The 14151-nt window shown below is 63.7% G+C and overlaps 1 protein-coding gene and 1 long non-coding RNA gene across 4 annotated transcripts; one reads left to right on the forward strand and one right to left on the reverse strand.

Annotated features, from left to right (window-relative positions):
- Window positions 1–405: 405 nt before the first annotated feature.
- NKX2-2 (NK2 homeobox 2) lies at window positions 406–8298 on the forward strand. 3 transcript variants are annotated; one of them, XM_032104433.1, is made up of 3 exons: window positions 406–616; window positions 6313–7073; window positions 7448–8298. In XM_032104433.1, exons 2-3 carry the CDS (start codon window positions 6818–6820, stop codon window positions 8005–8007), a joined length of 816 nt encoding a protein of 271 aa, XP_031960324.1. In that variant the 5' UTR covers window positions 406–616; window positions 6313–6817; the 3' UTR covers window positions 8008–8298. The 3 variants fall into 3 exon arrangements, with proteins under 3 accessions (XP_031960324.1, XP_031960325.1, XP_031960326.1); XM_032104434.1 differs by lacking the exon at window positions 406–616 and adding an exon at window positions 631–722; XM_032104435.1 differs by lacking the exon at window positions 406–616 and having other exon boundaries at window positions 6192–7073; window positions 7448–7756; window positions 7859–8298.
- LOC116441962 lies at window positions 4411–6228 on the reverse strand. Its single transcript, XR_004239312.1, has 2 exons — window positions 6147–6228; window positions 4411–5421 (listed from the first exon to the last, which is right to left on the reverse strand). It is a non-coding gene; the product is annotated as an uncharacterized LOC116441962 (long non-coding RNA).
- Window positions 8299–14151: the final 5853 nt, after the last annotated feature.

Raw genomic sequence — 14151 nt, forward strand, 5'->3', positions numbered from 1 at the left:
ATTGATGTTGAAACCCAAAAAAGGACCCCAAAGAAGGGGGGCAGGGGAGGCGGCTGGGGGCGGCCGCGGCAGCGCAGCTCTAATCTCCCGCACACCGGCGCTATCAGCGGCCGGATCAGCCGCGTATCTAATGTAAACGAGCCTCCCCCCATCAATAACGTGCCACATCTGGCGGCTGGGCTGTGCGGCGCCCTGGCTACCGAGCCATCCGCGCACGGCCAGCGGGGCCGGCCCGACCCGGCCCGGGCGGGGGGTGCGCAGCGGCGGGGCGGTGGGCGCGGGGGGGCCGGCGGGGGCCGCAGCCAGCGGCTCCTTTGGGGAAGGGGGGCCGGGGGGAGGGCTCTGCCCCCCGGGGGGAGAGAGGGGCCGGCTCAGCCTTAAAAGAGCCACCCAGGAACCGGCGTGTTTGCGCTTCTTCCCAATTTATGGCCGCGGAGCGTATGGCCGGTGTTCCGCCCGGCGGCAGCCGCCGGGGAGGGCAGCGAGCGGCGCGGGGGATGTGAGGCCGGAGGGACGAGCAGCGGCCCCGGCACACGGCGGAGACAATGCGGGAGGCGGGGGGCCGCCGCCGGAGCCCCCCCGCCTAGGGACCCCCCGCCTCGGGACCCCCGGCCAGGTGAGCCCCGGGAGGCGGCGGGGGGACCCTCCCGCGCGGGGACCCCTGCCCAGGTGACTCCCCGGGGACGGCGGGGGGACACCGCCGCCGAGGGATCCCCGCCCAGGTGAGCCCCGGGGGGCGGCGAGGCCCCCCCCAAGCCCCCCGCGTCGGGACCTGCCCGGGTGAGCCCCGAGAGGCAGCGGGGGGACCCCAGCTGGAGCCCCCGGCCGGGTGGGCCCCGGGGCGCAGGGGACAGAGGGGGCACCGAGGGCGGGAGCAGCAGGTGGGAAGGGGCTTTGGGGAGGGGTCCGCGCGGGTAGGAGCTGGTGCGGAGCGCCGAGGGGACGCGGCCCCGGCCCCGACGGCGCGGCTGAGACACCGCCACGGCCACGGCCGCGGGCGCGGGTGGGCGCGGGGCCGGGGCAGCGCGGGGAGGGGCAGCCCGGGGCGCTCCCCCCTGCCCCGGCCGCGGGACACTTCTCGGCTGCGACGGCAGAGTCCGCCAGAGGACCGGGAATGACAGGGAACGGCCCCGGCCCCCGGCCCCGGCGTGGCCCCCTCCTCCTTCACCCCTTCCCTTCCCTGCCCGTGCCACGCGTGTGCCCCTGGCTCTGCCCCGGCTGCTGGAGCCGAGCCCACGCGGCTGGACCCGTCCCCAGCCAGCGCTGATTCCCCCCGCCCCGTGCGGGGCGCCCCGGAGGGTCCCCGCACCCCCCAGCCCCGACACGCACCCGGCGGTGACCGGGGCGCGGAGACCTCCGCGGAGCGCGGGCGGGTGCGGGAAGCGGATCCAGATAAGAGAGTAAATCCCGCCGCCGCACTCCCTTCGCTCCGGGGCGAGCGGGCCGGGGTTTCCTTGCCGAGGAGAAAAAAATCATTTCTGACAAAGCTTAATCTCGTCGGGACACGTTTAATCAATAGAGACGGGTCGGGCAGAGCCGGGGGGCTTCGGGCGGGGGAGACCCCCGTCCGTCCGGCCAATAAACCGGTTTAGGATAGACTGGAAAGGGGAAGGGAGCCCCAGGCCGGGCTTACGGCTCCCCCCGAGCGCAGGGGCGGGGGGGAATTAAATAAGACGAAATGTGGGTCGGGGGGCTGCGGGCTCCCGGCTTTGTGCCCGGAGCCCACTGCCTCCATCGCTGTGGGCAATAATTTCCAAAATCTCATTAAAGTGCATTTATCAAAGCCCTAACATGTGCCCTCCGGCTCTGCCATAACCCCGCCGGCCCCCAGGGAGCGGGGGGGGGGGGGGGGGGGGCGGGAGGAAATCCCAATTTCTATGACAATTCGCCACCTCGGGAGCCTGGCTGCGGGGCAGATCCACATCTACAGATTTATAAGGAATATCGGTGAATTGGAAGGATTTCTCCGCCTTTGAAGCGTCGGGGGGAAGGAGATAGAGCAATCGTGAGAATAGGGAAGCTCATTTAGATTCCTATGTCCTGGAGAAGAATTAATTGTCCGATGGAGAAAGGCAGGCCGGCGCCGGGATTTTGGGGGGCGGTGGGGGCTTTCCCTGAAGCTTCCATTGGGAATGCTGCTGCTGACTCCCTTCCCGCGTGCGGGGCGATCTTCCCCCTTTTTCTCCCCCCTTCCCCCCCCGCCTTTTTTTTTTTCCTTTTCTTTCCCCCCAGAACATCCTTAACGCCTTTGCCAATGCCATTTTTTCCAGCCAGGAAACGAGCCGGGAATTTCAGCCCGCAGAAACTCCGTTACAATTAAGTTCCTGCAAGCGCCGGAGGGTTCAGGAGGCTCTGGTGGCTACCCTCGATTTTAGGAAATAGGTTTTTTTGTTTGTTTGTTTTTTTCTCTCTCACTCGCTCCCTGGCCGGGCTGCCGGTGTGCGAGGCGATCCCGTGGCGTGGGCTCCGTGCCCACGGCCTGGCGTGGCCGGTCCCTTCCGAGCCGGAGTCGCCGCCGAGCCGCAGAGTGTTCTCTCCAGCGCTGGAAAATGCGGTTTGAACCCCTCCGTGCGCGGCTCTTGGGGCCGGAGGGGTTCTTTCACTGCCATCGTTTCACTCCGATTTTTAAAATTTCGATTTTGATTTTTCCGGCCGGGAAGAGCTGTCCCCTTTCATGTGGCCGCTGTCCTTCCCTCCGCCGCACTTTAAAACAAAGAGGGTGTTACTTACAGGGATGCTCCCGAGGTGAGACTCCTCGTGACAGTTACCAGGACACGGGCTGCTCTTCCCTTTCCCCGTTCGTTCCAAGTGGATCTCATTCTGGGAGATAAAATCAACCTGTCCCCTAACAAAGGCTTTGTGCGGGCTCCGCTAATCCAGGCCGAGCGGCAAGGTGCAGCCCCGCTCCGTTTGTTTGTCTGCGGGCTGGAGCGAAGGGAAAACAATATCTGGCATCTTTGGCTCCATCAGACGATAAATTGATCCACTTGTCGGGAGCGGCGGTGGGAATGGCAATGGAGACGAGCTCGGAGCGGGCAGGGAGGGGAGGGAGAGCGACAGGCTCCTGCCCAGCGCGGTTTCCCGCATTTCTCTCTATAATGTGCATTATTACACTCGGTAGCAGCACAGTTATACTGCGCCGTATGTGATACACGCGTAGGATCCGCTCGGCGGAGAAGGGAGAGGACCCGGGGAGCCGCCGGCTTAGAGCAGAGGGGGTCCCCTGCGCCGTGCGGGGGAGCGGGACCCTCGGGCCGCGGCCGGGAGCCAGAAAGGCGAGGAAGCCGCCCAAAAGCGGCCCCAGGGGCCGCCTGCGGCGCGGCGGGAGCCCGCTCTGCCCGCCGGGATCCGCGGCGGCCGGGCCCACGCGGGACTGCGGCGAGCGGCTCGGGAGGCCTCGCCCCCTCTCCTGTCCCCTCTCCTGCCCCTTCCCCGCTCCTAGAAAACAGAGGAGCCAGCTCTAAGCCCGCGGGCGAGGGGCGGGGGGGAGCCCCCAGTGAAGGCGGGCAGGGAGGGAATCGGGCCCCGCGGGCAGAGCCGCTCGTCCCCCACGGCCGCCGCTCGGCCCCGCCACACGCGCCGCGGCTCCGGGGGCCGGGGCGGGAGGGCCGCGGCCCCCCCGGCCTTGTCACCGCCTGTCCCAGGGCCGGAGCTTCCCCGCCACGCGTGGGACCGGCCGGGGGGGGGGCCGAGGCCCTGTCGCGACAGCCGCGGCGCTGCCGTCGGGTTTTGCCCCCGCGCAGCGCGACCCCAGTGCGGGGCAGCGTCCCGGCCCCGCGACCCCTCCTGGCGTCAGAGGGCCCGCGCGGCTCTGACGTCACCGCCCGCCGGTGACGTCACGGCGTCCCGGGCCGCACCCGCGGAGCCCAGCGAGGTCCAAGCGTGGGGAGGGGCCGCGACCCCCGGGGCTGTGTCCGGCCGCGACCCCCGGGGCTGTGTCCGGCCTCCTCCCGAGAGCCCCACGCCGCGAGGGACGCTCTGCCCGTGGCGTGGGGTTTGTGCATGGGTTCAGGTTCGGGAGTGTTCATCATCATCATTATTATTATTATTATTATTATTATTACTATTATTAAACCCCGGCCCGCCCCGCGGGGCCCGGCCCGCGTTGGCTGCCCCGGGGGTGCTCTGCCCTTCCCTCCCCGGGCTCGGCTTCTGTCAGGGTCCTCCGTCCCGCCACTGTCCCGATTATCGCCGCTCTCCTCGCTCTTTTTTCCCCTTCGGCGTAATAAAACCCCCATCCGAGCCGGGGGGCCGCGTAAATCCGTGGGTAACCCCAAGACTGAGTGGGAATCGGCGGTGCCCGGCAGAGGAGCGGGAGGGGGCCGGGCCGAAGGGGTTCCCTCGATATCGAGGAGGGCTCCGCAATGGATGAAGAGATAGCCATTGAGCGCGGTTGAATACCATGACAACTAGGAACAACCTCAGATTTATTCCCAACAGTTAGGGCGCGCTGAAAGAGGGCGTCAATCACGTATTATTTCGCCACTGAAATAAATGCAAAAACTGCGCCGAGACAAAGGGTTCCAACAGGAGCCGGACATTTGTCTACATTGCGGACATTGTCCCCAGCTTAGCCGTCGGGTTGTATTTGTGTTTGCGCGGGGCCGACCACCCAGGATGCGCGCAGGGGCTCGCTTAAAAAAAAAAAAAAAGGAGGGGGGGGGGGGGGGGAAAAATCCCTGGGCATTGTCAGCCACATCACATACTTTATGGGAGGCAGGCTGGGGGCTGGGGCAGCAAAAGTGGGGGGAGCGGCGAGGGAGACGAGGGGAAGGTGCGGATCCATGGCCGGGCGCGGAGGAGGAAGGCTGAGGCGGCGTCTCCCCAGCGCGGCCCGCGGCGTTGCGGCTCCTTCCCCCCACCACGCGGGGAGGGAAACTCGGGCAACTTTTGCCGCCCGGAAATGAGGGCGCTGGGGGGAAGCTCCTTCCCAGATTGCACAAACCCCGCGGCCCGCGTCGCCCCGCGCATCTCGGTCACCCCCGCGCATCTTCGTCACCCCCGCGCTCCGGCCCGGCCCGGGAAGGGCTCGGGAAAGGCAGAGGGATGGAAAATCAGAGAAAAAGAAAAGGGACGGGAGAGGGAAAGAGATGGAAGGGGAAGGAAGGAAAGAAGGGGGAAAGGAAGACGGTCCGGGCCCTGCCCCGTGAGGGTGCGCACGGCCGAGGCTCCTGGGCGGGTGCAGGGAGCAGGAGGAAGGAAGGGAGAAAGGAAATGAAAATCAAAGTTGGTGGCAGACAGAGAGAAGCTGGGGGGAGGTTTCTGCGTCCCGCGCCGGGCAGGGGGAGCCCCCAGGGCCGCACCCGCGGCCGGGAATGCTGCGGGCTCCGCGGGTTGTGTGCGAGCGTGGTGACACCTGGGGGGCCGGCCTTGCCTAGGGAAGGACCCCCTTCTTTGCCCGTCTCCATCCTTCCCCAGGTCCTGAAAAAGAAAGAAAGAAAGGAAAAAAAAAAAAAAAGATAGAAAAGGAAAAAAAAGAGAATTCAGTCCTGTACGACTCCATCGGGCTGCAGCCCATCGAGTGATCCCAACGGGCTGGATTCATTCCCCTGGAAGAAGGTGGCAAAATCAATGAGACCTCTTCAAATAAGCACACACTTCCCCCCCAGCCCCCGCCCCGTCCCCAATAATCACCGCCCGGATCTCGCCGGGTCGCGCCTGGCGATCGCGTTTTGCCAGTTCGCTTAATTTGGGAGCAAACTAGAATCAATTACTCGCTGTTTAATTTCCAGCGCTCATCCCTAAGCCCCAACCAAAATATTGACCTAGGCGGGTTAGATAAGTTGGGCTCTTGCCATCTGAGCCGCCTCGGTCCCGCGCGGGCTGCGCGGCTGCGGAGCTGCGGCCACAGGCCCCCCTCCCAAATTATTATTATGATTATTATTGCTCTAATTTTTTTTTTTTCCTCTCTCCCCTCGCCCGGAGGAAAACACGGGTGGAAAACGCACTTTGGGGCGTGCGGAGCGCCGGGCTGGTACGGAGCTCTTTGTATGTAAATAGTGCCCTTAAAAAAAGCTGGGAAGTCGCCCCCTCCCTCCTTCCCTCTCTCCCTCCCTCCCTCCCTCCCTCCCTTCCTCCCTCCCCCCCGGCGCCGCCACACGCCCCCCCCGCGCCGAGGGCCCTCCCCGCGCCGGTAATTAACTGACACGTTATACCACTCATCACCAATGGTGGAAGCTCGGAGCTCGCCCAAAACCCGCAATTTCACATCTGCAAACACTGTCTTCATCCACTTGACTTCCAAGACCCGCCCACACGTGGCCAACCTTTCCTGGGTTTAATGTAGGTTTTTTTTCTCGCTCCTCTCGGCAGGTTCATGTGTGGGGACCAGCCTTATACGGACTCCTCGCTCCAGCAATGGCTCGGGATTTTCCAGCGGCAGGCGCGGGTTCGGCGCGGCTGAACAAGATCCAGAAGTGATCTTTTTTTTTTTTTTCTTTCTTTTTTTTCCCTTTTTTTTTTTTTTTTTTTCCTTTGGCGTCTCTTCCCCCTTTTTCCCTGGAGTTACAAACTATTCCCGAAACCAGCTGCTACTCCCGCTCTCGGAATTTTCCCCCGTGGCAGAACAACCAGAGACCCGTCGCTGCGGCCGCTTCTCCCTCACAACCCCCGCCGCTTATTTTTCTATAAATCCATATTCTTATTCTACTTTTTTTTCCCTCCTCCACGCGTGCCGTGTCCCCCCCCCGCCCCCTCCTTGCTCCCCGTGTCCCTGCGCGGTGTCGTTGTCGCCGCTCGGCGTGTGCGTGCCCAGCCGTGACCCGGCGGCTCGGCCAAGCTGCGGCTCCAACTTTCCCAGCCGGAATTTGGCCGGAACATGTCTCTGACCAACACAAAGACGGGCTTCTCGGTGAAGGACATTTTGGACCTCCCCGACACCAACGATGAGGACGGCTCGGCGGAGGGCGGCGAGGAGGAGAGCGAGGCGCCCGAGCCGCCCAGGAAAGCGGGAGTTTTGGGACAAACCCCCTTGGACACTGTTCCGACGCTGCCTTTGAAGGGCCCTTTCTACGATAACAGCGATAATCCCTACACGCGCTGGCTGGCGAGCGCCGAGGGCATCCAGTACTCCCGTGAGTGCCGGGAGGACGGGGCAGCGGGGACCGGGGGCGATGGGGGGGTGGACACGGGGTATGGGGGGCGGGGGGCGGGGGCCTTGCGGCTCGTCCCGGCCGGGAACGGGGCAGCGCCGCTTCCAGCTGCCCCCGGCGGCGGGGCGGGAGCTGGGGGGCCGTGGATGGATGGACGGACGGATGGACGGACGGATGGATGGACGGATGGATGGATGGGGGGGGGGGTTGCCTCTCTGCACGGCTGGCCTCCATCCCGACACGGCCGAGCGGCGGGAGGGTGATGCGGGGGCCGGCGGGAGGGATGCGGGGGCCGGCGGAGGGGCACCCCCCGGCCCGGCCCGTCCCCCCGCTGACCGGGCACGGCTTGTCCGCAGTGCACGGGCTGGCGGCCGGCGGCGGCGGCCAGGACCCCTCGGCCAAGTCCCCGGAGCCGTCGGCCGACGAGTCGCCCGACAACGAGAAGGAAGCGGCGGGCGGCGGGGACGCGGGCAAGAAGAGGAAGAGGAGGGTGCTCTTCTCCAAGGCGCAGACCTACGAGCTGGAGCGGCGGTTCCGGCAGCAGCGGTACCTGTCGGCGCCGGAGCGGGAGCACCTGGCCAGCCTGATCCGCCTCACCCCCACGCAGGTGAAGATCTGGTTCCAGAACCACCGCTACAAGATGAAGCGGGCGCGGGCCGAGAAAGGTATGGAAGTGACTCCTCTCCCCTCCCCGCGGCGGGTGGCCGTGCCGGTCTTAGTCAGGGACGGCAAGCCCTGCCACACGCTCAAAGCTCAGGACTTGGCAGCCGCGACTTTCCAGACGGGCATCCCGTTCTCGGCGTACAGCGCGCAGTCCCTGCAGCACATGCAGTACAACGCGCAGTACAGCGCGGCCGGCAGCCCCCAGTACCCCACAGCGCACCACTTGGTACCGGCGCAGCAATGGACTTGGTGAGTGAGGGCCGCCGGGCAGCGCGGCACACCCCGCACACGCGCCCCCCGCACGCGCGCACGCCCCAAAAACGGAGGAAAACCCTGAGATAACAAACAGAGGATGAGAGACAGACAGACAGAGACAGAGAGAGAGAAAGAGAGAGAGAGAGAGAGAGAGGAGGAGACAGACTGATGCTCCGAAAATAAACAAGCAAACAAACAAAAAATCGAAACTGCTGGGGAAGGAATGGAGAGGGAAACGCTATTATTATTATTATTATTGCTATTATTATTATTGCTATTATTATTATTATTATGGTTTGGTTTTGGTTTTTTTTTCCTCTGCCGTTTCTTTTCCCCTCCATTTTTTTTTTTTGGGGGGGGGGTTCGGTTTCATTTCGGGAGGGAGGCGGGGGGCAAGGGAGGGGAGGTGTTTTTTGTGCGTCGTTTACAGAAATTTTTTGCGCCATTCAGAGTGGTCCTGTCTACCTACAATTAAAATAAAAGAGGAAAAAGGGAAAGGGGGGGAGGGAAGATCGTCAGAATTACAACAACAACAACAAAAAAAAAAAAAAAAAAAAAAAGGGTAAAAAAATAAAAAAAAAAACCCCCCCCCGCTGCTCCTGTGATTTTGTGAGGAACGGGGGCGCGGCCGCCGCGCCGGGCACCCCAAAAGGGGAGCTCCAGCGCGGCCCTTCGAGCGCGGTTTGCGGCCCCGACAGCCGCCAGCGGGGGTGTTTTTACACCTTGTCGCGGTCGCTGTCGCTGCCGCGAGCCGCGGCCCGGGCGCTCCGCTCTCTCTTCTCCGGTTTGGGGGCCGCCTCAACTATTCCCGAGCGGAGGAAGGAGCCCCGCGCACGCTGAAACCCACCCCGCCCGGAGAGCGGCTCCCCGTGCCACCCCGCCCCGCCATTTAATACGAATCTAAATTTTTTTTCAAAGCTGCCTTTCGAGGAAAAATAGTAGAGAAGGAAGCGATAACAACGACGGAAGGGTTTTGTGCGACTTCTCGTCGCGGCCGCCTCTCGGCATCCCCCGGCGCAGCCCCGCGGGGGTGACACGGCCGAGCAGGGCCCCGCGCACCCCCTTCCACCCGCCGGACTTCTTTCTTTCTCCTTCGGGGGAAAACGGCTTTATTTTTTTGGTGGGAGCAGTCGGCTCCATCCCGCCGGCGGCAAACTGGAGCGGGGGAAATTTCTGTTTCCCTGCTTTCTGTCTGCGAGTGCGCTTTTTCTACACCGCAGCGCTGCGGAGATCTGGGTACCGGCATCGCCGCCGTGCCCCCTCCCCGGGCTGGGGGCCCTGCGAACGGCAGGCACAGCGGAAACTTCGCCGTCAGCCCTCGGGGATGCGCCGGCGGCTCAGGCAGGGCGGGGGAAAGGGTTAACACCGGGATACACCCCGTCCCCCTCAAAAAAAAACCGGAGGACGAGGGACAGGGGACAAGAGAGAGACGAGGCGGGGCTGGGCGGCTCTGCCGGGTGGAACGGGGACCGGCAGCGAGCCCGGCCGGGACCGGGCAGGGGCAGCCCCGGCTCGGAGCGGGTTCTGCAGAGCAGTGGCTCCTTCGCCCGCCCCTGCGGCTTTTAGGCTGCTCGAGATGCTTCAAAAAACGAAAACAAATCCAAGCAGCCTTTGTCCGGAGCGGCGGGGCCGGGGCAGCGCCCGCCCCGTCCCGCGGGGCTGAGCCCGGCCGGGACGGGGCAGTTCAATGCCAAAGAGACGGTCGCTCCCGGCCCCGCCGCATCCCGATCCTGCCAAATCCCGGCGCTCCAACAACATCAACCTCTTCCCGGGCCCCGCCGAGCCCGGCGCGCCCCTCCGCCCCAGCGCATCCTCCGTCGGCCGCGGATCCCCGCGCAGCCTCGGCTGGGGCTTTTTTATCTTTTTCGCACTTCTTTCCTCCCCTCTCCTCCTCTCCCGTCCCTCCTTCCCCTGTCTCCTTTCCCCAAACCACCGAGGCTCCGCGCAGCGGAGGAGCAGCCGCGGCCGTTCCGCTTCCGAACGCTGGGAAGCTCCGCTGCTGTCCCGGACCCGAGGGGAACGCAGGGACGAGCGCCGGTTTTCCCTTCTCCAAGCCCGGCGTGCGAGCCAGGAGCGGAGAGACGGAAAATTGTCACTTCTTTTTTCTTCTTACTTGTTTTTTTTTTTAAATTTAAATTTGTTTCCTCCCAATTCCTTTTCTGGTTTTTTTTACTTTCTTTTTTTTTTTTTCTGTCTTTTTTTTTTTTTTTCCCTTCCCCTTCCCCTCGGGCTGTGCCGAGTCTATCAAACCATTTGTGTGGCCCTAACCCCCGTGGCCTTATATCTGCCGTGCCGCCGGGCCAGTCTATCTTTGCACAATATACAGTAGACTTCAGAGAGCAGCACAATGGGGGAGGCAGGGAGGTGAGCATGTTAGAGGCGTGCATATTAACGAGCCGCGGCCAAAGGAGCCAAAGGAGCCGGCGAAAAACCGGGAGAGACGGTCCGGGAGGGGGGGAAGCCCTCCCTGCGCCTTCCCTGCCTCGGCCGTGGCTGTTTTTGGGGCTCGGCATTGATGCGGAGCGCGGAGTCAGGGAGCGGTGTCCTCCGCGTTTTGTTCGGGCTGTCACTCGCGCTCATTGTTCGGCATGTTCTACATGTTGTATCCCATATGGCCAGCTGGGCCGGGGACCCCTCACAAAACCCAAATTGTGCCCAGCTTTCAAACCCAGCATTGTTGTCCGTGAAAGGCAGGCGAATTAAAAATTCGTGCTATATCTATTCTGGAAAAGAAAAAAAAAAAAAAAAAAAAAAAAAAAAAAAAAAAAAAAAAAAAAGAGGGGGGGGGAAAGAAAGAGGGGGCGCAAGGAAAAAGAATCCCGCTCTCTTCCCCTCCCTCTCTGCTCTCCCTTTGAAGGCCAACAGAGACTCTCCTCTTCTCCCGTCCCTGCTGACAAGTTTCTCTCTCATTTCACAGGAAATCCTCCCCCCCCCGCACTAAAAGCCCCGAGCGCGTCCCCCCGCAGGAGCCCGCGGAGCTGCGCTGCGCGGCCGCGCTGCGGCGCGGAGGCCGGGGCAGAACAAGGCTGCATTGAGGGCGGGCTGGGCTGCAGCTGCCGCCTCCCTGCGCGGCCCGGCCGTACCGCCAGCCCGGCTGGCACGTCCCGCTGCCCCCCGGAGAAACGGCCCTTTCTTGTCCGCGCTCCTGGTTGTGCAAGGCGGGCCGGCCGAGGGAGGGAGGGAGGGAGGGAGAGAGGGAGGGAGAGGGAGGGAGAGAAATTTAAAAGGGAAAAAAAAAATGAAATAGGGGGGATAAATTAATTAACTAAAAAAAGAAGGAAAGAAAAGGGGGGGAAATAACGAAAACGGGGGTGAAAATGAAGAGAGAAAGAAGAAATTTAAAAAGGAAAAAAAAGATGGATAGGGGAAAAAAGAAAAAGAAAAAGGGGAAATGAAATAGAAAAATTAAAGGGAAAAGGAAAAAGAGACAACGAAAAAGAAAAGAAACAAAAAAAGAAGAGAGGAAAAAGAAAAAGGTAACAAAACAAAAGAAGAAAACACGAAGGAAGAAAAAAGAACCTGAGAAAGCAGGAAAAGAAAAATAACGGGGGGAAAGGAAATAGCGGGGCAAGGAGGAAGAGCGCGGGGAGCAGCCCGCAGCCCGGGCACCCTCCGCGCCCCAGGCGGGGCGGGGGCCGCGCAGCGCTGCGCGGGATCCTTGCGGTGCCCGCAGCGGCTCCGGGGTCCCGGACGAGGCTCCCCGGGGCGGGGTCCGGCCCCTCCGCCCCCCCCCCCGCAGCCCCGGAGAGCCCCCGGCCCCCGGGCAGCCCCTCTCGGCCGCCGGGACGGGGTTGGGTCGCCACACGGCCCGCGGGTCGCGATCCGGGGCAGCCGCGGGCGGTGGGAGCCCAGCCCGAGCTTCAGGCCGCGCTCCCTTTCCTTTCCCCCCCTCTCCCGGTTTTCTCGCCCGGCCGGATCTCCGGGACGCCGCGGGGCCCCCGCGCGGGGCGGGAGCCCCCGAGCCCGGCGGTGGCTTCCCCCCGTCCCCTGTTGACCGTAGGGCTTAGGCGGCAGCGCTGTGGGTTTTTCGGGGCTGCTCGAGGAGCCGCTCAAGGGGAAGCTGAGCCAATATTTACCGAGCACGAGGGCAATCCTCGGCGGGGTTCATTAAGGAGCCGGCGGGGGCGGAAGGACTGCGGGGGGAGCCCCGCGACGGCGCTGGAGCGGCGAGACGCGACCCTGGGCGCGGGCTGCCCCGCAAACAGCGACCCCCGACCTCCCCGAAAAGCACCCCCGGAGGGGTTTTTCGCTCTACACAAGGGGATGGGGTTGGTTTTCCTACCGAGGGCCGTGTTTTCCGCGGCCCCCCGAGCCCGCGGAGCGGCCGCGGGGAGGCAGCAGAGCCCCGCGGAGCCCGGCGCTGGACGGGCCGGAGGCTGCGCTGCCCCTCCGCGCCCCCGGGCATGGCAGAGGGGGGGAGCCCCGAGGCTCTGGGGACCCTGTCCCCAAATCCACCACCCCTCCCCGCCCCCCTGCCCCGCCGGAATGGCCGCGCGGCGGCGCTGCCGGATAAGGGACGCGCCGTCGGGCCCGCCCCCGGGGGTCCCGACACGGAGAGGGGGGACGGGCCGGGACAGGGATGGGGAGAGCCCCGGGGGGCAGGGGACAGCCCCCCCCTGCTCCCCCCCAGCGCCTCCTGGCCCCGCTGCGGGAGGAGCGGCCTCGGCCCTAAACCGGCGGGTCCGGGGGCATCGCTTTGAAATCCAGCGCGGAGCTCGGGGCGTGACGAGATCTGGCCCCTGACCCCCGCGGGGGGCAGGACACGGCGGCAGCAGGGACTCGTGCCACCCCTCCTGCCCCCGGCAGCCCCCCAAGCCCCAGGACCCCGCCTTTGGGGCAAACAGGGCGTCCCCAGAGCCCGGGCAGGGTTTGGTGCTCAGTTGTCTTTTCCACACCGGGAGAACAACCAAACCGACGGCGAGGACAGCGTGGGATTCCGGAGGGCTGGAGAGGATGGGGCAGCGCAGCCACGGCCTCTTCCCGGCGCTCCCGCCCCACAGGGAGCCGTAGGGGCGGTGGCAGCTGCCTCCCTGCACTGGGGACACCGGGGACACCGGGGACACCGGGGACACTGGGGACACTGGGGACACTGGGGACGGTGCAGCCTGCACACCCAGAGGGAACGAGGCACCTGGGCACGGCACGGGGTACCTGTGCTTCTCCCTCACCAGGGGACGCCTCAGGGAATTTTGGGTTTAACTCGGTGCTGGCGAATTTGCGGCATTTCGCACGGTACCGGTAATGAGCGGTTAATTACGTAGAGAATCGGGAACTCTCCGGTGAGAGAGACGCGGGAGAGACCCCTCCCTTGAGCTCCCCCGCGGCCCCTGCAGGCAGCAGCCTCCCTCCGTTCCCCTCTCCCTCTCTCCCTCTTTGCCTCTTTCCCTCTCCTGCCCGTGGCTGGTGCAGGTTGTCGCCACCTCCTCTCCCTCCCCGAAATTTAAACAGCCAGCAGGCTCAGAGAACCCCGCAGGCCCCGCAAGTCTCACCAGCCACAAAAATCAAAATCTGAACGTATTTTATTGGGTCGTACAAAGCTTTGGGCAGTTTGAGTGGGGTTCCTGCAGTGCCCCCGAGTTCCACGGGTGTATTTGGGATTTAACCACGGGGGAGTGGCGTCCGTGCTCTTGGTATGAAACATCCCAGATCTGCTGGAAAAATCCTGGAGCTCAGACCAACCTGCCTGGAGTAGCTCCAGGTTCGCTTGGACAAGCAGAGTGCCTTGCTCCCGCCTCGGGATCTGCTGCGTTCCGTGGGATTTAGCCCCAGTCCGGGGGGAAAGTTCTCCACGAGATAAAAACCACAAGAAATAAATTGTGTCGAATCGCTCTGTCGGGTCTGTCCAAGCAGGCTCAACAGCTCCAGGGAAAATAAAACAGCTCTAAGAAGTGGTTGTGTCTCTGGACGTGCAGGGATGGAGCTGCTCCTCCCGCCCCACGCACACACCCTGCAGGGGAGAGGGGCCTGGAGGAAAAGAGTTCATCTCTGGTTGTGCCAGAGTCCAAAAACAAAAGTCCCTGGAAGATTTCCCCCCATCGTGGAACTTCCCGGCTGTTATCCCGTCATTATTTCCCCCCTCTTCAGTCAGAGTTCTCCCACAAAAAGTCACTGACTCCTCAAGGGGATAAAGCACCACTCAGGA

Source organism: Corvus moneduloides, chromosome 3, assembly GCF_009650955.1.
Source record: "Corvus moneduloides isolate bCorMon1 chromosome 3, bCorMon1.pri, whole genome shotgun sequence".
Lineage (NCBI taxonomy): Eukaryota > Metazoa > Chordata > Aves > Passeriformes > Corvidae > Corvus > Corvus moneduloides.